At 39.0% G+C, this 23,636-nt stretch overlaps 1 protein-coding gene across 1 annotated transcript in view; it reads right to left on the bottom strand.

The window, feature by feature from the left end:
• Positions 1-23,636, bottom strand: part of ATP6AP1 (ATPase H+ transporting accessory protein 1) — a 56,135-nt gene that overhangs the window by 18,389 nt on the left and 14,110 nt on the right. Inside the window, exons 4-6 of the mRNA XM_080576737.1 lie at positions 20,468-20,661; positions 19,223-19,266; positions 14,108-14,193 (exon numbers count right to left, since the gene is read on the bottom strand). Of these exons, the coding sequence (XP_080432863.1) occupies positions 14,108-14,193; positions 19,223-19,266; positions 20,468-20,661 (324 nt within the window). The remainder of the gene's footprint in view (positions 1-14,107; positions 14,194-19,222; positions 19,267-20,467; positions 20,662-23,636) is intronic.

Raw genomic sequence — 23,636 nt, 5'->3', positions numbered from 1 at the left:
TATGTATGCACACATACACATACAGAAAAAAATTACAGAAAGTACGAAGATCCAAATGAACTTTAAAGAAGGTTAGTCCATGGAAGCACAGTATTTGGTAGAGTAGAAATATACTCAGAAGCAGACAATTTTCTTACACATTTATCTCGTTTTTATCCCAGCTGACTGCATGCATCTTCAGGCAGATCCAGATGGAGAGCACAGAGCTGCATATCTGAGGGCATTTACAATAGGACCAAAAGAAGGAGCTTAACGTGGGGATGCTTCAAGGTGCACAGCAGGAATCATGTTTTCAAAGCAAGATTAATTTGCATTGCTGAAAATGGAATGGGATCCTCACACACAAAAAAAAAAAAAAAGGAAATGAAACTTCTAGAAAATGGCCTACTTCTTAGATTGTACTTTATCCTTTTCATTTCCACTTCAGCAGTTGGTAGGGATTCATTAGATCACCACACGCTAGCACAATGAAGTGAATTGTATGTTAGTTTGCACCTTTGTAAAGCAAGTGCAAGCCTAATCAAGATATTGGAATATATTTCAGTGGCACATCCTTTTGCCCAGTGGAGCTCTTGGCCTCTTTTTCACATTTTCATTAATATTCTGATAGAGCAGAGGGAAAAAGGACTGCATAGAAATGAGGTATGTTATGTCAGTAGCAACCATTTATTAACAATTACTATCACTTTAGTGCCCCGAAGGATATGTGACCAAGCTTACCGGTTCACATTATCATCTGATGGCTCCTTCCCCAGCCATGCATGCTTCTATCAGCAACCCAAACGGCTCAAGGACTGTGACCTGGCATCCTGCATCTCATTGCCCAGGATTCTTCACAAAAGTGAGGCTGGGACATGAGTGTTAAAGTGCAAATATAAGCCTGGCTCTAAAAGATAAGGACCTCTTTAGGTCCTGTACTGTTTGTACTGCTAGTACTGTTATGACCTTTGGAGAGTACCCAAGTCATGACCAAGCATTTGGAGAACTTCAGTTAGAGGGGACAACAGAACGGCAGCAGAACCAGTCAGGTTAGTGGCTTGTGTAAACACAATCTGCACTGGCAGTCCATATGTTTATGGCTAGATGTGTTTCTTCATAGGCCTGTTCTTTTGCAGCCCCGGGGTTGTATAAGATCTCTTGACTTCTGTTTACTGAGAACGTGGCTATACCTATGCAATTGCATATGGTGCAGAGGTGAGTGAGCGAGCATGGGTCGTGCACGTGCCAGAACCCAGAGCAGGGAAAGGTGCTGAGATGCAGCACTTCAGATTATCATTCCATTTGAAAGGCCTTGAAATGAGACAGGGAATTTTTGCATGTATACCATGTACAAGCACATCTACAAATGCCAGACTAGTCCCAGTTTTCTGAAGAAAACCTTGATATTTTCTGTTATTTTCTTGTTCCAACTTTTACCTGATTTTTACACCAAACTTTTCAGCTAACTGAAGGAAGAGCAGCAACTGGCCTAGAAGAAGGTCTTGCTTTTATAAAGTAAAACATAATATGTATAAAACAGAATGTGTAGCAGTGGAAGAAGCTGCTACACTTAAATTCACCACCTTAAATTTCACTTAGGACAACTACCCCAAATTATTCCAATTAAAACAATGCCTTGGTCATCTACCAAATTGTTAAAATTCATTTGAATCAATTAAATTCAATTTAATCTAGAATACAAAAGAGGAAAAAAATGTACTAAGAGTTTGTATTGTAATACAGAATTAATTCTGCAAAGAATCTACCAGATTTATCATTCAAGGAAAATTCCCTGATGCCAAACTCCCCAGCTTTAACGTTAGATTTTGGGCCCCGTTTCAGGCAATGCTGCCATAAGGATAAAAGACGCTACAGATTTTACATCATTTTTAGACTGCTGAGGGGAATACCCACTCCAGCTGACTGTTTTCCCCACTTTCTTATGTCTGTATGTAGAATCCAAGTTGCCATGGGAGATGTGAAAAAGGATGAAGTGCGTCTCTTGCAATAAGAAGAAACAGACGTATTGAAGATTGGACTGAGGCTAGATAGGGGTCTGGTGGGTTCCATCATTTAAAAATGCAGACAGGGGCAAAATGTATTACCTATAGTGCTGGGAGAGCTGCCAACATTGTTTTTTCAAACATATCAAACATATTTGTTTTTTATATAAATACATTATATTTACATTTATATTTTATTTATTTATATATAAATATATATAAATATATATACTTTATTTATTTATTATTTATATTTATATTTATAGATATTATATATATTTGTTTTTTACATAAAACATATATGTTTATATAAAACATATATGTTTTCCAAACATATCAAACGTATTTTCAAACAATATTCTACATTTTCCCAAATGTAGAATAGTGATGGGGGAATTAAAAACCTGAACGTCCACAAATGTTTCCCTTCCTCCACTTAGTGTTTTGATCCTGTAGAACTTTGGAGGACTAATCAGCAACACCAGGAAGCCTATCACCACCCTGCTTTTCTTAAACTGAAGAAAAAGATTTGGACAGTATGACAGTATTTTATGTTACAATTACAGTTTTTATTGATAATTCAATGAAATTAATTTTTAGTTTTAAAAAGTTACATATTGTTCTTACAATTCCTTGGGTCTGTCTCTAATAAATGACAGTCTAAATACTGGTCTGTTTTTCAGATGGTCAGATTCACCCTATAAAAATACCGTGCAATGTGACAATGACATTCCTTGCTGTCAGCATCTCCATCTGTGTGTCACAACCCTTTTGGAGAAAACAGGGAAGTCAGAACTTGCACTAAAGGAACCTGTGAGGGGAGTCTGGCACTGTCTTTCTAGTTTTGATGAATCAAAAGGCAAAGGCCAATAATTCTAGCAATCTGGATCTTTTGGACAGGGAAGATGAAACAAGCATTTTTTAAAATGGAAAATCAATAAAAAAGTGCTTACCTTCTACTCTGCTTTCTTACACTCAGTAATCCACTTAATTTTTCTGACAGTAGTGTATGTAAGCTAGAAGGTATATATATAAATGAAAACCACATCATGAAGTCCAGACAAAACTTATCTTAAAACTAACATCCATGCACTTTGGAAGAAGATTACCACACTTTCTTTTTTCTTGATAAACTTTAATAAAACCTTCTGGGTTCGTCTCGGAATAGCTGTATTTCCACCACAGCTTAGTTAACCCTTCCAGGGAACACAACTCAGCCCCCTGTTATTAATCTCAACTTCATAATCTCTTTCATCTCCTGACAGTTTCCAGCCCAACCGGAAAAAAAAAAAAAAAGAAAAGAAGAAAAAGAGAGCAAAACATGCAAGGTCTGCCAGCAGCTGGGTGTGACTGCCACCTCTGGGGCAGTTATTGACCCTTGTCATGATACCTTGCAAAACTCTGGAAAGCTGAACTTTGTAAGGTGAGGTGTATTCGAAAACAAAGACCAACTTCCTTCCAGCTCTTTAGTGGGGTTGCATTCAGTGACCAGATGCCTGGCAATAGCAAGCCTGGCTGGGGATTTGGTTCAGTTACAATCAATTGCTCCTGTTGGCAGTTCACACCATGAGAAAAATTGTGGAGCAGCACAAAGGAAGATCATTAGGGTCATAAGGAAAGCATATACTGGGGAGAAGGAAGGAACTTTCAACAGCAAAGCAGGCAAAGTAGGATCTAGCATTCCCCTTACAATAGTTCTGCTGAAAATAAGGCAAGACACCCTACTCACACTGTTCCAGGATTTTGTCAGTGTTTTGGCTGAAAGCCCCAGAGGCAGAGATACCTAGCTGTTAGAATACTGAGGGTTCATCTTACATACTGTAGTGCACTAAAACATAGGATGATGCTGTTTATGAATCATTAAATATCTATCTGTAAAGTCACTCAATCATTTGGGTTAAAACAGAAATCCCATCAGAGAGGAACAGCTGCAATGTGGCATTACAATTGTAAACATTGAGGCTTTCGTAAAATGACAAGGACAGAACAAGAACAAAATATGCTATGTAATATTAAATTTGATGTCAGGCACCACTTTATGTATGGGTTTTACAGTAATGCTTCCATTAACAAATTAAATAAGATGCCAGTGGCATTTTGGTAGGAAGAGGATGGGTTTCTTGGCTTTTCTTTCTTTCTTTTTTTTTTTTTTTTTTTTTAATTGGGGGCATATCTGTCAGTGACACAAAAGACATATGTTATACAAAAGCCCCAAAATAGAGATTCCCGTGCTAGGTTGGAGTGAGCTGGTCAGCCTGCATGAACCAGTACAGTGCTACGATACTAGGCTGGATCCCAGAAGCCACAAAGACTTGTCAACCTCACACTGGCCAAATCTGCCTCTACTCTTACAGCATCCCAGCACATTATTGAGGCCAACAGTCTGGGGGCCTGCCTGGTGAGCCACAGCCCTCGCAGCGCTGCCTCTGGTCCTGCTGCAGTTTGGCTGGTGCCACCTCAGGTGGCTGCACAGCTTTGCACGGCTCTAGGTTACTGAATCTAGAGGGCTACGCCCCCAAAAGATACTAGCTTCACAAGTTTTTGAAATCAGTTGGTTTTCTGACAACTTTCTAAGCCAGAATGGTAAAAAGAAAGATACCAGTTGACTGAAATCCTCTTGAATCTAAAGCTGTCAACTACAAGGGATAGGTAGTATGGTCCTCAGAAAGAAAAAGAGATCTGTACTTCAATACACAAACACTTCTGTAACAGCCTGTCAACATTTTATGACCACCCTAGCCTAATTCTTAGCTTGGTCTGCTAAAGCTCTAATGTGCAATCTTTGTGAATAGAGGCTTGCATACAATTCCAGGTTGATTTCTTTTTATGGAAAAGCCAGTATTATTTAATAAAAGTAACTTTTAGAAAGAACATTTGAATAGAACTATCCATCACTAAAGCAAGGATGTATTTCCGTTAAAATAATAAAAATGCTTGAAAATTACACAAAAAAAAATATCGTTGGCTATTCTAATTTTAGAGGCGTGTATGCTGTATCTATGAATTAATGGCTGCATATGCACAATGGTTATGTATGAATAATGACGGTCCCTCTTTCCTGCTTCAAATGGCAGAAAGTCATTAGCTAATGGCTTTGGATAGGGTCTAATACTTTAGTGGATCTCAGACACAGTAAGGGTTAGAAAATAGAAAAACACAACCATTACATGCACAGGTGTAGTAGATCTAGAACTGCTCCACAAAATGTCTTCCTAGCAAAAACCACTGAATTTTTGAAACTGGGACATCTTGTTGCACTATATAAAGTGAATGAATTTTCTAAAATGAAAGAAGAGATAGAACATGATATGCCATCTGAAACAAGAAAAAAAAACAATTGATGTTTCTTCTAATTAGTTTTAACTGTGGATGCACTAAAACTTAGGAGTTTGTTATACTGCCTCTAACCACTAGATCACACACAGTTTCCGGGATCAGGGATATGCATTTTACTGATTATTGGCAAATTTTTATGTCATGTGCTGGTATAGTGTGTCTTTGTTCCTTTAATCTCTCTCTCTTTAGTACAAACAGAGGCTGCACTAGGAATGAAATGGTGCAGGATATCAATGCTTTTGCCAGTACATGAGGTAGCCCAGTGGTTGAACCAGATGGATCTTTTCCCAGCTTTATTTATTTAACTTCCTGCAATGGGGAGGAATACAAGAAGAAATGCAGGTCGATGTGTTGGGCGAGGCTGTTCTGACATGCACAAACTTTCCTGTCACACAGCACCAAGCTCTTTGCACTTCAGCCCAAGGAACACACTGGGAGGAGATGTGCGTTGTGACTCTCCGAGCGGATGGGATTGGTTTCCCATTTCTAACCCCTGACTTCCTCAAAATGAGAATGCATGTTTGCCTCTGAAGAAGATCATGCCTGTGGGTCTTGATGTCTGGAGAAGGTGTGGGAAAGACATTTCTTTTTGACCAGAAGATACAGTTCCCTTTGACCAGTGGTAGTAATGAACGGGGAAGGGATTCAGAGTTCCCAGAATAAACCTGCAGATCCTTACTGACAGGGATCTTGAAAACCCAACCTGTTTCACTACAGTGAAGTAAGGAAAACTGCACAGAGCTAGACACCTACTTGATTTCCAGCTGACACAGTTGTTTTTTATTATAGATTTCCCAGTTGCCAACAGAACAATGATTTATGTGCCACATTTTCATGTGGCAATTCCACAACAACCCGACAGGCAAGCACAAGGAGGAAAGTCTGTAAGCTTCCTTTAGCTGAGCTTTTTTTAGTCTGTTGGCTGCTTCTTATGGCTTATGGCCTTTAGTTAAATAAGTTACATATTACCTCTTACATTCCTGTTCTGGAGAAATGCTATGTCAATATCTACCTTCCACCACCAAGCAAAGAAACGGGACCAGCTACACACTGTGAGACCAAAGGTCCACCTAGCTCACTTCCAGTGCTACTGATTGTAACTGGCTGATATGAATAAGAAAAGGGTAAATAAAAACAATAATTGTCCCAGGATACCCTCCTTGATTCCTGTCATCTTTGGGATAGAGACTTTGAGAGCTGAAGATTGCATTCCAATGAGCATGGGCTCTTCCATCCATCCTTCCTTCCTATATTTCTTCCACTAGTTTACCAAATCACTGAAATCAATGTATTTTTGTCATCCAAAGATGCGTAAGGTGAAAAACAGTATATTTTGCTTCTTTTAAGGAATTTGGTGCTCCTTAATTCCTGTGTTGTGGTCTGTAAGTGGTGATAATCATCAACAGTGGCCAAGAGATAGTTAATAATTACTTCATGTTAAGCTTACCCATGTTGTTGACGTTTTTATTATTTCCCCCTTGAACTATTGCTTTTCCTAGATATTTATGTCTTGTACTGTAGTTGTAAGGTATCCCTTTGGAGATGGGATGGCCAAATTGCACACATTATGTCACTCACAGACTTGAACTCACCGAGGACTTACATAGTGAAATAACTGATGCTTGCTGCTTTGCCCTTTTCCTTTCCAAATAATTCCTAACTTTCTGCTTGCTATTCATCCTGCTGCTGAGTGCTGTGATGTTCCAAGAGATCTGCCCACAGTCACACCAAAATCTCTCTTCTGAGAAATAGCAGCCTCTCACCACGGTGCAATATGCATATTTAAGGTTTTCCTTATGTGTGTTACTTTCCATTACACTGGATTTCATCTGTCATTTTATCACCCAGTAACACAGTGTTATGAGTTGTTTCTCTAACTTGTCAGTACATCGACAAACTTCAGCGTCTTCAGATTTCGGCCCCCTTTCCATATCTTTTGGAACAGCACAGGTCTCAACATGCATCCATATGTAATTCCACTCTCCAGCATAAACACTGATCCTTTATTTTTATCCATGTTTCCTACCTTCAGAATTTTTATTTCTGCCCCCAAATAACCCCACTTTTTACCCTTTTTACTGTAGCAACCGGATCACTTTACCTATGTGTTTTACACCTCTCAAAGAACACCAAATCCATAATATATTTTCCTCATGCATTCACTTATTTACTCCTATACTTTCAACCAGTTTGGCCAGTACAGAAGATAGGTTTGCTGGTTGTATTTCCCAGATATATGGAACCTCTTTTGAAACTCCATGTCATACTTGCTACCTCCTGCTCCTCTGGGATTAAGGCCAAACTAATTTATAATTTATATACATACATATATAAATTACATAAATTATAATGTATAATTTTACATTTGAAATCATGACAATTAAGATAATTAGTTTGGCAGTTTCTTGTTTTATTTAGAAATTAGGTGAAAATTATCTTACTTTGGTGATAATATTCATTTTATTGGTTTATTCTGAAATCCGTTCTACTACCAGCTCAATAACAACAAAGGTTTTTGAGGCCAGATGATTACTAGAAAAGTCTTTGAAGTGAGAAGTTCTCTATGTTCCACCACAGAGACTATCAACACATAGGTTCATTTGGCTTTGTGTTGTCACTTACTTTTCTGATTTCCTCATTTTGATTAGATCCAAAGATCTCTGAAAGAATTCCTGTCTACTGTATTTTTATGTTTTAATGTCTTTCACACATTATTCTTCAAAATGTTTGCCTCACGATTTTGCACTTAGCTTGCAGGAATTTATATTCCTTTACATTTTCTGTACGCACACAAGACTTTCACTTTTTAAGCATGGTTGAATTACTTCTAATAGCTTCACCTCCTTCACTCTGTTTTCACACTGTCACAAGACAGTCTGGGACATTTGCATGCAGGGAAGAAGTAGGGGGAGAGAAGTCGTCTTTCAAAAACACTTTTAGGCATTTAGTTTTAGCTTTCAGTATGTTGTCTGTAAACAGTTTGCATTCTTTGTGTGAACAGAGTCAGTCAACATAATTAGTGGAGCTAAGAGGGCGAACAGGACCTTCTCCATGCTGAGCACATTCAGTTGCTCTCAGTTCAGGTTCCATTCGCCTTTATCACCAATAAGTTTCACCTGATCCAAAGCAGAGAGGCCCAAGAAGCAGCCCAACTGGTTGCCCAGAGAGGTGGTGGATGCCCCATCCCTGGAAGTGTTAGGGGCCAGGTTGGATGGGACCTTGGACGGCCTGATTTAGTGCCCACGGCAGGGCGGTTGGACTGGATGATCTTTAAGGGCCCCTTCCAACCCAGACCATTCTGTGATTCCATGAATTCACCGTATCACAGATGTATGGTCTGTTTCAGTTTTAGGTTTCAATCTTTAGCTCACAGTCATATCACTTGGATGCTCTGTACAGCCTCAGTCTTCCAAGAGTCTATGGGAATAAAATACTTTTCTCTGCTTGAATCCAAACTTCTTTAAGATACAGCAGCAGTCTTTTACTGATCTGTCATTCTAATAAAATCTTTACCTTGGCTTTTTCCTGTCAGAAATTTTTAACATACCTGCCAATATGCCATATCAATATGCTTGCTTACAGTTATGGATTCCCTTTATTCTATCATATTTTAGTCTTATACCTTAATTTTGATCTGATATTTTTTATGACCTTTAGCTATACTTTAACGTATTTCTAGGAGTTTTCTTTGAAGTTTTTATATCTGTATTTTCCCCTTCTCTGTCTTTTCCTTTTTTTCCTAAGACAGATTTCTTAGAACATATCATTCTCACATGTGCCCTTCTCCACCATCCCTCCCCCATCCCAGTTTTTCTCAGTACTTAGCTTTAAACACCTTACAACTTTCTAATATGGTTTATATGGAACCCGTTATAGCCTAAGAAGTTGGCAACTGAAAATAAAAAAGATTGTTCTGATCAGATAAAAAAAAATTAGTTCTGTGCTTACCTTCATTTCCCAATGAAGTTGATATATATATATATATATATATATAAACAAACAAATTATAAGGTAAACTTGAAAAAAATGTTTAAATTAAGTGAATCTTAACACCCATGTCTACAAAATAGTAGTGCAAAGTCTAGGGTTAAAGGTAAAACACTAGCTTGCAGTTATTTCCCTGAATTCCCCACTAACATATGAACTGAATCATTCAGAATTGCTAGCTAGCATTTCTCACATCCCTAGTATTCAATTTCCACGCTAATTTGGCTACATGTTTTGTTCATTTTTTTTCCCCTAGAGCAACACGTAACTGGCTTCAACCAGCCTTAAGCAGTTCTTCTGTAATTATTTAAAAAGACTACACCGCATCTAAGTAGAAAATACTGAGTTAGCTGGGAAATAATTAAGTGTATATTCTTCATCTACGAGTTAAAGTTTATTTTTCATGATAATGAAATTCTAAAGTGAGGGAGAAGACTAAAGGATGAATTTCTGTGGCTTCTCCTTTTAAGTTGGAGGCCCTGATGCTCTTTTACACTGTCAAATTATAATTGCTCCTTCAAATGTAAAAAATACAAAAGTAAATGATTAAGGGAATTCCCATATTCAAGGATGCATGAGGGCATCCCCCCTACAACCCCAACACCAGCAAATGGCATTGTAAGCATTTTTCTAACATTCAGTTCATGGGAAAGATCATATTATAATGTTTGATTATACTTAATAGTTAAAAGCATTCCATTAATCAGAAGCTGTGAAGTCAGTGGGGTGGTTGTTGCAGAGTTTAGTCTCCTCAGAGTGGTGAACAAAAAAGAGAGGAGCTGGATGTCAAGGGAAAATGCAGCACTGCAAAATGCATTAGTTAGAAAATGCAAAGAATACAAATCCAAAGAAAATGCAGCAACAAGCACTAGCCAAAGAAGATGAAACATTTCCTAACTCTTTTAAGCTAAGGCATGCTTCTGTATCATCTGAGGATCTTACACCTTCAAGAGACACTTTTTTAAGAGTTAGTCACTTGTGCTGTGGATGCCCATGTTACTTATGGTTGAATAAAGATCTTGTAACTCAGATTGCTTGGCTCTGAGTGGGATCAAAGACTCAAGAAACTTAGATGCTACCTAGAGCAGACAGCTTGTAGAGTGAGGCAGTCAAAAGCCCACGGCAGATGAAACTCTCTGAAAATGTGGGGGCAGCAGAGAAGGTTTAAACAGCACTTCACAATGCCTCTGTAAAAAGTGGTGTCAGCAAAATGAGTATCAGCTGGGAGGTAGCCATAAATCTCCACTTGGCAATATGTGTCTCTGCTGCATTCAATCCAAACAGAAAACTATGAAGCTGTCTTGCAGAAGTTTCAGAAGCAAACTTTTAAAAAACTGGCACGGACGGCATGAGGACCTGAAGAATGGGAAACATGATGAGATTTATGATTTGAGGCATACCTATCTTTTAGTCACTGCAGTCTTTTAACCTTTTCAATTACAACAGCACAAGCAACATCATGCATTACAATCACAAGCCAAAAAAACTAGCTAGCAGTGATAACAGAAAATGACTTGCAGATACAAGAGAGGAATAAGGACTGTAGAGGGGGTTGATTCTCCCAAAGAAAAATAAGCTAACAAATGAGCTTAAAGGAGAAGAAAAGTATCCTAAAGTCTTAGGACAAGTTTATGTTTTTTAATGGAAAACAAGATGAGAAATATTGAGTGAGAGTTGTCTGACTAAATGTATACATTGAGTAGTGGCCTAAGCATGTGGTGCCTTTATGCTTGTCAGAGATAAAGGGTAAGTTTCTTCTTATCCTGCACCAGTCACCTACAAAAAATTCAGAAAAAACATACCCTAAAAAGCCCGTTTCAGTCCTTTGATTGTAAAGAGAGCCCTGGTTGATGATTTCAGATACAGATGTTTACATTACGGTTGCCCGGAATTAGGTATACAAACCACTCTGTCAGTGCCAGCCCAACTCAGCCACATCCTTAAGGCAAAGCATTTTGGAACAAGAGTCAGGAGATGTGGCAGGTGCCTTGCTGGGGGAAGAAAGCTCCATTACGACACAGTGGGATATCCAGAGGAATCATCATCTGGTTAGTGAAACTATTCCATGTTTTAAACAGATGCTGTTTCAGAGGCTTAACTGTATCTCCCAGCTTCAAATTCTGAAACTGGAATAGCACAGGAACCAGACTGAATAAATGTCCATAGTGCACTAGGGTTATCAACCGATAAGGATGATAGCCCAAAGAGATCTGTGGCTGCACTGACTAAACTGAACAGCCCTTTCTCATCAAATCAGAAAAGGGACTCAGTCATAGGAGAGTTTTGCTTTCTGTCTCATTAAATCACTTTCTGCAAAGCCAATACCTGTCTGAAATCTTTTCTAATATATGTATTTCTCACATTTATTTTACTTGCTTGAGGTGATGGAAGAATGAATGAATGCAACAAGATGCTATGAAGCCATTAACTCCATTAACTGCCTAAGAGCAAGGAGGCAGAGCTATAGGGAGAGAAGTATCAGAGTCCCAGTGTTTGGGAGCTTCACTGCATAAAATTAATTTACTTGATCAGAAGGAGCTGTGTTTTTTTTTTTTCTTTTTGAGTGTCATATTTAAAGTTCATTTCCTTCATCAGCCGGAAAAAACCCACTTAGCAAATGCAAATCTTTCATAGGGAATGATTGGTATTGATTTTCAAATGTACCGAGTAATGTAAAATCTTTTCCCACATGATCAAAGCTTTTTAGCTCCCATATAGAGTGGTCTTCTTGGTTCTCACTGCAGAGTGACCTGGTAACTCCAAGATCATAGAATATGGTCTTTATAGCTTAAGCAGAGGGAATCAGTCCTCTAACTTATGGCTACAAAACAGCTCACATCTTCTGTAGTTCAAGCACACCAAAGATATGCAATATATGCTTAAGAAGAGGTTACATGCAAATGCATAGACAGATGAACCCTCAAAGGCACTTTCCATTTTGATTTTCCTAGCCCTGTACAGAAGCTGATAACCTTGAATGCACTGCAATAACTTCAAGTAACTGTAGAAAAAAAAAATTCAAATGGTTTTATATGAATATGCATTGAATTTATACAATTAAGAAAAGTTTAAATTGCTTACTTTTTAAAATGCAGAACATCTTAAAATACATTGCTTTAATTATTTAAAAGTACATCAGTTGCTCAAACTAAGTCACTTTAATTTAGAAAGCCTGTTGAAATATGCATAGATTTGAAATTCAACAAACTGTTAAAATTGCTCTAAAAATTCCTTCTCTTGATACCAATTCTTTCATTAATTAAAAATATTTTTCATTCCAATTGTTCTAAATGCAATTTGAAGCTACAAATGCCCATGTCCCTTTGATTTCAGTAAAGAGCCACAGTAACGAAATAATTTTTATTTTTATTTTGGATCTTCATCAAAAAAAACACAGTATTAAAAAAAAAAAAAGATCAAAAGTTCTGGACTCATGTCCTCTCCTTTGCCACAAGAAACACACATCACAAATAATATCAATGTGAGCTTCCTCATGCTGCTCCGATTGTGTACTCTAACCCTGGTCTTGAAAACCCATTCTCTGGAGGTTAAGTTTACAGGGCAGATTGTTGAAGAAAGTTCTCCTTTTTCTTCAGCAGAACTAGCCTTTTGCTTGGGATATGAAGGGACCATTCTGAGCATCTTGTTGGACAGACAGAGATTCAAGATCTTGCTTGCGAAAATCCAGACTATTTCTAATTGCACATGACACCTTTGAGGAACCCGTCCAATTTTGGTTTAAAGAACATTTATAAAGTTCAATCAAGTTGATTCTTACTCTTATTTTGGATAAGCTAAACAGATTTCACTCCATGCCCACTTAAAGCAGGTTTTCCAACTGTCGTTCCTGTGCTAATAACAACTGTGAATTGTTGTTAGTGTCCCTCCTGAAAATTCACTGACTTCTCAAGATCCTGCTTGCAGGGCTCACACGAGATCTAGACCATCTCAGTAATGACTTTCCTGTTGCCAAAACAAGGAAATTATAACATCTGTATTCTCAATTGACATTATCCTGAGTTTGAATTAAAATTTCAAATTAAACTAAGTATCATATTAGGAACTCAGATGTGTTATCCACTGGATCAGGTAAGTTTCTTTCACAGTAGGTACTTCTTAGGATACAGCACATCCCTCCTATGCCCCTCTTCTTTAGTGGGAACTGCATTCTGTTTTCCTAGAGTCACGACTGTCTTCCATTTAATCACATTAAAATGCAAATATTGCTTGATGACAAGCAGTATGTCATACAAAACAGATAACTCTGCATAAATAAATATTCTGCACTGCTACTTACTGCTAACATGATATGATGATCTATAAATGATGTTCTGACTATCAGCAAGAGTGTAAACTTTGTGTTCCAGTTGTAAATACTGAATATTGACTAAAGGGAATGAAACCAGTTAATTTAAAAAGGAATAAATTAGTAGCCTTCAGTTAATTAACTACACTCCATCTTTACTGCCGTGAGAAAAGCCTAATAATGTTCCATGTAGAGCTTACTATAAAACTGTTAAATGAAAAAAATATTTAACACTACAGTCGTTAAAAATAATAATAAGTCCTAAAGGCAACTAAAGGCATAGCAAATTTATGGTCTCCTAGATTAGTAAGGCTTTAGCAGTTATGTGATATAGCTATTGCATATGAAAATTCATGCAATCATTTCTGGTCAAAACCTCATATAATACAGATTGCTTGTGTGTGTAATCTTGAAAATCATCTACAGCATTCCTCTGTAAACATTAAGTTGTTAGATGCCAAAAATTCAACAGTTCTAGGCACTGAAGATTACTCACCCTTGAAGGTCTCACTGCAGTATAAATTGCTGAAAAATGAATCCCTCGTTCCTCCAGATCCATGGTCAGTCTTCCAATTATTTTGTCTATAAATAGAAACATGCATAATTTAGCAAACCCTGTAAGCTGAGAAAGCTACAATCCTACAGTAGGTGGCAAAGTAATGAGCTAGATTCATTTAGTTTATTTATGCAACCTAAGTGCTGCTACCATTTGTACGTCAATAGGTACAAATGGGATAAGACATCTTCAGTGTCTTGAAAAATGCACAATTTCAGTAAGGTGATACAAAACCAATAAATTACAACTGTTTGGATAAAATGGGCGGTTTTGAAGCTGACAAGTGAATACAATAGAAACAATACCTGAAAGGTGATAACTTTGAGAAATTAAAAGCAAGAGCAGAATAAATCAATCGTGATGAGAACAGGATGTGTATCCTGTCAGTCAAGTGACCAGTTAACAAATAAATAAATAAAGCTGAACTACTACCAGTCTGTGAGTGACAAAGCACACAGAACAACTGATCAGTGAGAAACAACACTCAGAAGAGCGGTAGTCCTTAGTTGGGGGCATGATATGCATAATATTTGCTGTGATATTACTTTTTTGCTTCAGTGGATTTAAAGCCTGATTCTGTACCCTCAATGGGATACAGAAGATTTTGCTGTTGACTACAGTGGAGGGCAAGGTAGAAATATACTGGCATATTTCTGAAAACAGAAGTAAAATGAAGTAAGGAAGAGAGGACCTTTCAGTGCGGTCCACAGAACTCTGTGCAGAAGATTCTCTTCTAGCTCTGAAACTACAGGTAGTTGTGACAAATACCTACAATTGACAAATGTTTTCAGTCTGTATACAGAAATATTAACATCTGCTTACAATGAGGAGCATAATAGCAGTGAATCAAGAGCTGGTATTAGGGTTGTCATTAGGACTGTGAGGGAAATAAGCCAGCAGACTGACATTTACTGTTTCAGTGCCTTTCCACTCCTCAACCATGTAATGGCTATTAAATAGCCTGGACAACACCCTTCTCAGATTTCAAGGTTATACTTTACATGATATTTTGTATTTTATTTTAATGTATTGGTACTGGAACTTACATTATTACCCTTTTAAATCATTTTTATTTACGGCAATTATGGTCTCCTGGCTGAGTAAAACGCTTAGCTTTTGTGAAAATAAAAGTATTGTTGTTTTTTTTTTTTTTCTGTAGGGTTTTAACCCAACTGATTTCAGTTGAATCAGTCAAGAATCATAGCTATGTAAAGTCTACTTCTAAGAAAATATTATTAAAAGCTTCTACTGTAAGAAACAGATTTGGTCAGAAAAGCAAGTGCCTATGTACTACTTAATTATACTGATTGTGGGGGGTTAAAGGAATTACATAATGTAGATTTGTATTCTACATGCACAGAGTGCAATGCACCAGAAATTCTCAGCAGCCTCAGATAAAATTTTCAGAAGGAAAAATACTACATAGAAAAATGCATAGATTGTGTTTGGTTTGGTGTGGTTTTTTTTCTTCCATTAAAACAACTGATTGCCTTCTGAAATAACACATTATTTACATTTCAGTTCAGTAAGGAGCTACACGTAACTATAGTTACCAGTAAAATCTATAACTTTTGCCTTTGGGAAGATTCTAGAGGTAATTTCTTCATTTGGAGAAGCTGCTGTGAACATCCTTATGACAATGAAATTGATATAGATCTTTGTTTTCCTGTGACCAGGAAACCAGCCAAACATTCCACCTTGCTAATGGAGTATTTGCAAATTCTCCAAGGAAAAGGGTCCAGATTTGTCTACGCTATTTTAAAGCACCTAAATTCCTTGCCTACATAGGAACATTAATTATCCCCGGCTCTTTCTGCAGTGGAACAAGAGGCATCTCCTGATGGTAATATTCTTAGAGGGATTTTTGAGTGGTCTTATTGCAGGTTTTTTAGTTAGTGTAAATCAAAGAAACACTACGTAGAACTATGAATGTAAAACAGTTTGTCCAGGATAACCTTTTTCAGTTAGCATAATTGCATGCTATGCCCTAGTGGAAGGATTAAGCTTTTCTGTCTCACTGAAGACATATTCCTTGAATTTCACCAGGGACTGCAGGATAAGTGCTATTATTAATTTCTAATCCACCTTAATTTCTTTGTGTGCTTTTACACATGGATGGAAGGGATAGAAGAGGGAAACTAAGAAGAAATGTTCTGGAAGGAGAAAGGTAAAATGAAACTAAAGGTATAAACTATGAATAAAAGAGAAAGAACAGAATGGAGCAAGCTGAGAAGAAGAAAAATGGAAGAGAAGAGAAAGAGCAGAAAAAGGAACGCATTGAGAATCAGAGCAGAAAGACAAATACACGCAAAAACATTAAAGAATCTCATCTTAGATGGAGTTGTAGGCAGGTTTGTCATTGATTTTGAGGTATGCTGCATCCAGCAGCTAAGACTGATATGACAAAATGCAAACTTCTCTTGAGTAGAAAAAAAATTAGGAAAACTGGCAAAAACTGAATAATACTCTCAAACACTATTTCATGCAAAGGAAATAAAGAAGAAATACTGAAAAGAAGCATAAAGAAAACAGAGCTAAAAGCAAAAAGAAAAGTACACTTTAGTTGAATCAAGGCTAAGACAGGGAGGACTTATTACCTAAAAATGCTGTTACAATAAAAAGATTGTAAAAATTAATCTTTGTAGAAACTATTTAATAGAAATTACTCCATATCTGCCTAACTGTATCATGCAGGGAGGGAGAGACTGGAAATAAGTCTGAATCCCTGGAACCTTGAGCAGCTTTGGATTCTGAATTCCAGTTTGGATTTTCTCATGAATGTCATTTTAATAATGTGCTAAAACTCCGGCTTACTCCAGCTTCTATAGAGTTCAGAACAGCACATTTCCCTTGGGCAGAATCCGAGCCCATTTGTTCTGTCTGACAGAGATTCCTGTCTGCAGTGAGTAAAACAGCAGGAGAGATTTCTCTGACATTTTATTACATCAGATTTTAAAACCCTCTACAGTGGAAAGGAAAGAAGTTGCTGTGACAAACATAAGAGGCTTTGTGAACTTCTAGGCAGCATAATACAGGTCTGTCCTGGTTTACTTTGGGCTTACTGTTGATACTATTAAAAAAAACCATCAACAACCAAACAAAAAAGCAGTATTTATGGGTTAGCAATTCTCTTTTTGCCTTACAGGTAGGTGACACATAGTATTTTTGGTTGCTTATCCAAGTAGAATCTATCAGCAGTCACTCCACAACAAACACCAATAACTCATGGCCTTGCAAGCAGTTATGACCTTGAAGGGTGTCCTGACAGCAATGTTTAGCAAATGGCTGTGTTTATGCTGCAACCGGTATTCAGCCACCTACACCAGCTGGAACCCGGACCACAAGATTTGGAAGGACGTTTGGGACCCTTGCCTGATACCTTTGCGATGACCCTCTTCTGAGTCTGCCCCATCCGCTGCACAGACTTTCAGTGGGATAATTTTAAGGAACTGTGGCTCAGTAACTTTCATTGGAATTAAAACTTCCTGCTGATGATATTTCCAGGTTTTATTCTGCAACACGTTGAGTGGCTGCTTTGGCAGATGAACCAGAAGGTGAGGATGCAGCCCACATTACCACTTCTCCAGCGCACAGCTGCGACTCGGAACACTGAGTGCAGATTTTGCACTTGGCCATAGGAAGTGGAACATCTTCCCCGTGCACACACCTTTTCCTGATAACAGCTAGTTGACACTAACCACAAAGCTGGTAGTAGCTTATTCCTCTGTCATCCCAAAGGTGGATGGGACGGGAGCATTAACTTTGCTGTTCCAAAACAAAAGCAGGCTGAGACAAGGTTTGGGAAGCCTGTTCTTGAGTTTGTGCAGCTGATGAAAAAAATGTCCTTTAAGGAGGGCAATGCTTAGCCAAAGCCAACATTAAGCCAAAACTTTTCCTATCTAGTATGTTCTGAGGACAAAAAGGGAGAACTGAACAACGGCAATGGTTTTAAACCAGAAGTGGGTATTGATATTAGGATGAAATTATTCATTCTGAGGATGGTGAGGCACTGGAACAGGTTGCCCAGAGAAGTTGTGGATGTCCCATCCCTAGAAGTGTTCAAGACCAGGCTGGATGGGACTTTGAGCAACCTGGTGTGGTGGGAGGTGTCCCTGCCCATGGCAGGGGGCTTGGTATTAGACAAGCTTTGACAATCCCTTCCAATACAAACTACTCGATGATTCTAACTTCTCTGCAATTCAGAGATGGAAGGCTAGCTGCTTGAGTCTAAAAGACAATAACTTTGGAGTTGTGCAAGAACAAAGAGAAAAGATTGCACCACTGATTTCAGTACAAAGGTATTTCCCCTGATTTTCAGATCTGTTTCTGATTTCCCACCCCCTGCTCTGGGTAGAAAATGTCACAGGCACTATGGACATTGCAGTGTGTGTCCCTGAAACTACAACTGCAGTCATTAGCAGACTTTGTAACCTGATTTCTAATTTAGAGTAATAAGCCTGCAAAAACCCAGATGCTTCTCACCGCCTGTTTAGTCTGTGGTACCTCTTTTTTTCAGCCAGATACTATACAAGAAAAGTTTTAATATGGAGTTGTATGAAGAGATTCATCTTTATCAAGCAGTATTTAATACCTGCAGAACCAATGAAAGACTCTAAAATCAAAGGCTGTGAAGGGCAACGGTATTGTTTCACAAAGATTGGGAAAGTATTCCCTGCTCGCTCCATCAGAGGGTCTCCGCTGTGAGACAAGACCTTTGGGCTGCCAGAGGAGTCCAAGCTGACGATGCAGGGCTCACACTCTGCACTGGGAGGATCCCTGAGCATGAGCAAAGGCCCGTGCCTGAGGCAGAGGTGAATCATCACTATGTTTCAGGTCACAGAGCTGTAGCCATTTCAGTGGGTTTTGAATCACTCACTCAGTACACTATGATAATTGGCTGCTTATAAGTACTGTGCATGGGGGAGGGAAAAAAACTTTTAAATAGTCATATTAGCATTACAGCAAAAACTGGAAAAACAGAGAACACAATCTGCTTAAGCAAGAACACAGACTTAAATGGTGAAATCTTAGTTACATCTTGGTCATATTGCTTACCATTTTCAGCCATTGCTTCCAGGGTGGAAATCTCACTTAAGCCACTACAAAGAACAAGTGAGAAAGATAATTAAAATCTCTTATAGACAACAGTGTGAACCAGAAAAGTACACAAGAACTGACTAATCAAGATGTCACTTTCAGCATCAGACTACAAAGTTCCTCCATCATCTTCTCATCTCCTCCTTATGATCCTTCTGCAAAGCAGTTTATACAAGGATGACATCTTCAGCTGATTCCTCAAAAACCTCAAACTCCCTTAGCTGCAGAGAAGCCAGACTACTGATGTTATTTCGACCATTCTTTCCTCAGTTTTCCTTGCATTTGGTGGTGTTCGCTTATCTGAAATTTGTACATGAGCTCTTTAGATTGGGTGTCATTTATTGGTGTAATTTTTAATTGCACTTTCTTAGGAACATACACGTACCATATACTGACATGTATGAATGCTGAAGTAACAGTCGAGGAAGATGAAGAGCAAGAGAAGCTGAGCAGACGAGCTCACTATATTCATGCCTTTTATTTCCTTGAGGTACATTGACATTGTTATACTCAGCATGACTTCACAGCTTTCTGCTGAAATGATATGAAATAGCTCCCCATCTAGATCAGGTCTGTGACCCATACCCTTTATCCAGGAGTGCTCTGTACCAGACAAACCACAGCAATGTAAAAGCTCTACAAGTTACAACCAGGCACTAGCATCCACCTGAAGGAACAGCCTCTGCTTCCGTTACGCAACAGTTGTCATAGGTCTGGAAACACGAAGAGTTATAGCCCTCCTATTCCTTCCAGAGTGATGAAAAACAGTCTCATTATTCATTTTAACTTCTAGGTTGTTTGTATGTTTATTTGTTTATTTTTCCTGCCAGTTCTTTGACCCCTGGAATGCCTTCTAGCAATTAATTCTGCAGGTTAATCATGTGTTGCATGAAATAATTCAGCTTTTCCGCTTAAAGTGTGTTGCCATTTATTTTTATTAGTTGTCCTTTTGTTCTCATATAATGAGGCAGACAAAACAGGAACGCCTGACTGACTTTTTCAACATAATTCAGCTATTATACCTGGTAAGCTTATCAGAGGACATTAAAAAACACAGCATTCACATTTGCAGGAAAAATAACTTTGCTAACCCTGTAACCTTCCCTTTTGATTTTTAAATTTCCTGAATGCATCAGATATTTTCAAAAAAGATGTAAAAATGTTGCATACTTTTGGTCAGATACTTTTGCAACAAGCTCCTACCTGATAAGCGGTTGTAGCTGAACCACAAGTAAGTTTGGTTTAGATGTATTCGCTTCCAGGTGAGAGATGTCGAGATTTGTCATGTTTGTTAAATTCCAATCTCCCGACTCCTGAAGAAAGCTCAAAAGATGCCTGGTAGCCTTGGAGTCAACAGCAGGCAAAACTAGAGATGAAGGAGAAGACTGAAGAATTTCCTGTAACAAATTTATGGACAGTTTATTTACATGGTTAACAATTAAACACAAACCATTTTTTTCTACATTCTGAATTTAATACACAAGGTGAGGAACCACCGTGGTAAACACTAATCAAGATCTCAGCAGCCTGGTGCTGACTGCAGGCTGATCCTGGAAAGGGGCAGTGAAGTGGCACCTGTGTTGCTCTTATTCATGCACCTTTTTGGGGCAAGCTTAAGATGCACAGTGATGTCAAATTCTTACTGTCCTTTCTATGTCTGTGTTGGAAGAGAAGAGGCAGCTGACACAGAAGTTCTCAAGCTGAGAAAGGAGCAGGTGGAGAATGTATTGGAGAGTATGGGGGGAAAAGCTGAGGCAGGATACGGATGGCTCATGATATGATATGAAAGCTCATCAGATGACCATCAGATGGGACCTAAATGGCCTCGTAGGTGGAAAGGATCAATGGCAGACACCTTGAGTTCCAGCAGCTGTATTTAGTAGAGACATACTTTGCATAACAAATTCCCTTCCTTTGTGTACGTCTTAGTTGTATAGCACAGAGTACAGATAAGTGTCTAATTTTAACTATTATTTTTTAAATAAATCAGCATTTTTAGGTTCTGCAAAAGAGCTGCCACCATGGACAAACTTTAGAGCAAACTTTAAGCTTCTCAGGGAGCTAGTTATCACTGTCCCCCAGGAATCTGCTGTAAAGGGTTTAGGGGTCCATGACAGCTGTTCACTTTTCAAAAAAAACACCTTTTAAAAGTCCATGAACATGCAATCCCCTTGTGCCACAAGTCAAGCAAGTGAGGCAAAATACTGGCTTAGCTGAACAGGGAACCCCGCCTGGAACTAGAGCAGAAGAAAAAAACATATGACCTTTGGAAGCAAGGTCTGAATTCACAAGGAGAGTACAGAGCTACATTTCACATCTGCAGGGAAATAAACAGGAGAAACCAAACCCCAACTTGAGTTGACACTGGCCTCTGTGGGGTCAGAAAACAAAAAAAGGCTTTTTCAAATACATCAACAGCAAGATGAAGTCAAAGGAAAACATTGGGCTGATACTTGGAGTGGATAACAAGAAGATAACAAGTAAGGAGGAAAAGGTGGAGGCATTTAATTCCTTTTTTGCTTCACTATTTAACAGCAACGACTGATCTTAGGCTGCCCAGCTCTCAGAGTTGGAGGACCATGCCTGCAAGAGCAGTGACTTTCAATCTGTGGTCGCTGAAATTGTAAGGGAACATCTGTATCAGCTGAACGTTTGTAAATTCATGGGGCCTGACAGGATTCACTTCAGTGCTGAAAATCAGTGGATGTTATAGCTGGACCCCTCTCAAAAATTTACCCGAGGTCATGGGAGTCTGGGGAGGTCCCTGATGACTGGAAGCTAGCCAACATTATACCCATCTACAGAAAGAGCATGAGGGACACTACAGACCCGTTAGTCTAACCTCAGTCCCTGGAAAAGTTATGGAGAAGATTGTTCCGGGGGATACTGAAAGGCACCTAAAGAACACAGCTATTATCACGCATAGTCAACAGGGGTTGACAGAGGGAAAGTCCTGCCGTAGTAATCTGACCTCCTGCTATAATAAGGCCACCCGCCTGGTGCATGAAGGCAGCAGATGTAATCTTTTTGGATTTTAGTAAGCTCTTTGACACTGTCCCTCACGGTATTCTTCTGGACAAATTGTCCAGCTGTGAGATGAGCAAGTACATGCTCTGCTGGGTGACGAACCGGCTGAATGGCAAAGCTCACAGGGCTGTACTGAATGGGGCTGCACCTGGCTGGCAGCTGGTCACCGCCGGTGTTCCCCAGGGCTCAGTTTTACGGCCAGTCCTGTTCAACACGGTCATCAGTGATCTGGATGCAGGAGTAGAATGCATCAGCAACTTTGCTGATGATACTAAAGTGGGAGGTGATGTAGGCTCCCTAAGGACGAGAGGCCTTGCAGAAGGATCTCGAGAGACTTGAGTACTGGACAACCAGCAACGGCATGAAGTTCAACAAAGGAAGATGCCGGGTTCTGCACCTGGGACAGAGTAATGTTGGACACAGGGAAAAACTGGAAGATGAGTGGATGGAGAGCAGCTCAGTAAAAAGGGATCTGGGGGTGCTGGTCAACAGGAGGCTCAGCATGAGCCAGCAGTGTGCCCTGGCAGCACAGAGGGCAAACCACATTTTGGGATGCGTTAAACAGAACATTGCCAGGTGGTCCTTCTGTATTTAGTGTTGTTGCAGCCTCACCTTGAATATTGCATGCAGTTCTGGGCTCCACAATATAAAAGGATGTTAAGTTACTTGAGAGCATCCAGAGGAGGGCAACAACGCTGGAAAAAGGGCTGGAAGGCACGTCCTACAAGGGGAGGCTGAGGACACTTGGGTTGTCTAGTTTGGAGAAAAGGAGGCTGAGAGGCGACCTCATTGCTCTGTACAGCTTCATGAGGAGGGGAAGCACAGGGAGGTGCCAGTCTCTGATCCCTTGTAATTGATGACAGAATGTGTGGGAATGGCACAAAGCTGCACCAGGGGAGGCTCAGATTGGACATTATGAAAAATTTCTTTACTGTGAGGGTGGCAAAACACTGGAACAGGCTTTCCAGTGAGGTGGGTGATGCTCCATGCCTCTCAGTGTTGGAGAAATATTTGGATAATGTCCTTTTTGTCAGCCCTGAAGAGGTCAGGCAGTAGGACTAGATGATCTTTGAAGACCCCTCTCAGTTGAACTATTCTAATTCTATTCTTGGCGTGGAGACACACACACAAACTTCATATCGTGTGCTATCTTTCTTTCTATTCAAAATACAAATTATAAGGCTTAAGCTGAGCTAGTTCAGATAATCAAGCATCAGGGAGTGTATATATGATTTTACTTATACTTCCCATAGCTGAGTTTCTGGTGAAAATACTTGAGTGAAATGTATTTTAAACATTCTTGTTCTATAAATTTGAAGCCTGCAAAGCTGAAAAACATCTTTCC

Source organism: Anser brachyrhynchus, assembly GCF_964034855.1.
Source record: "Anser brachyrhynchus genome assembly, chromosome: 1".
NCBI lineage: Eukaryota > Metazoa > Chordata > Aves > Anseriformes > Anatidae > Anser > Anser brachyrhynchus.
This window is presented reverse-complemented; position numbering and strand designations above follow the sequence as displayed.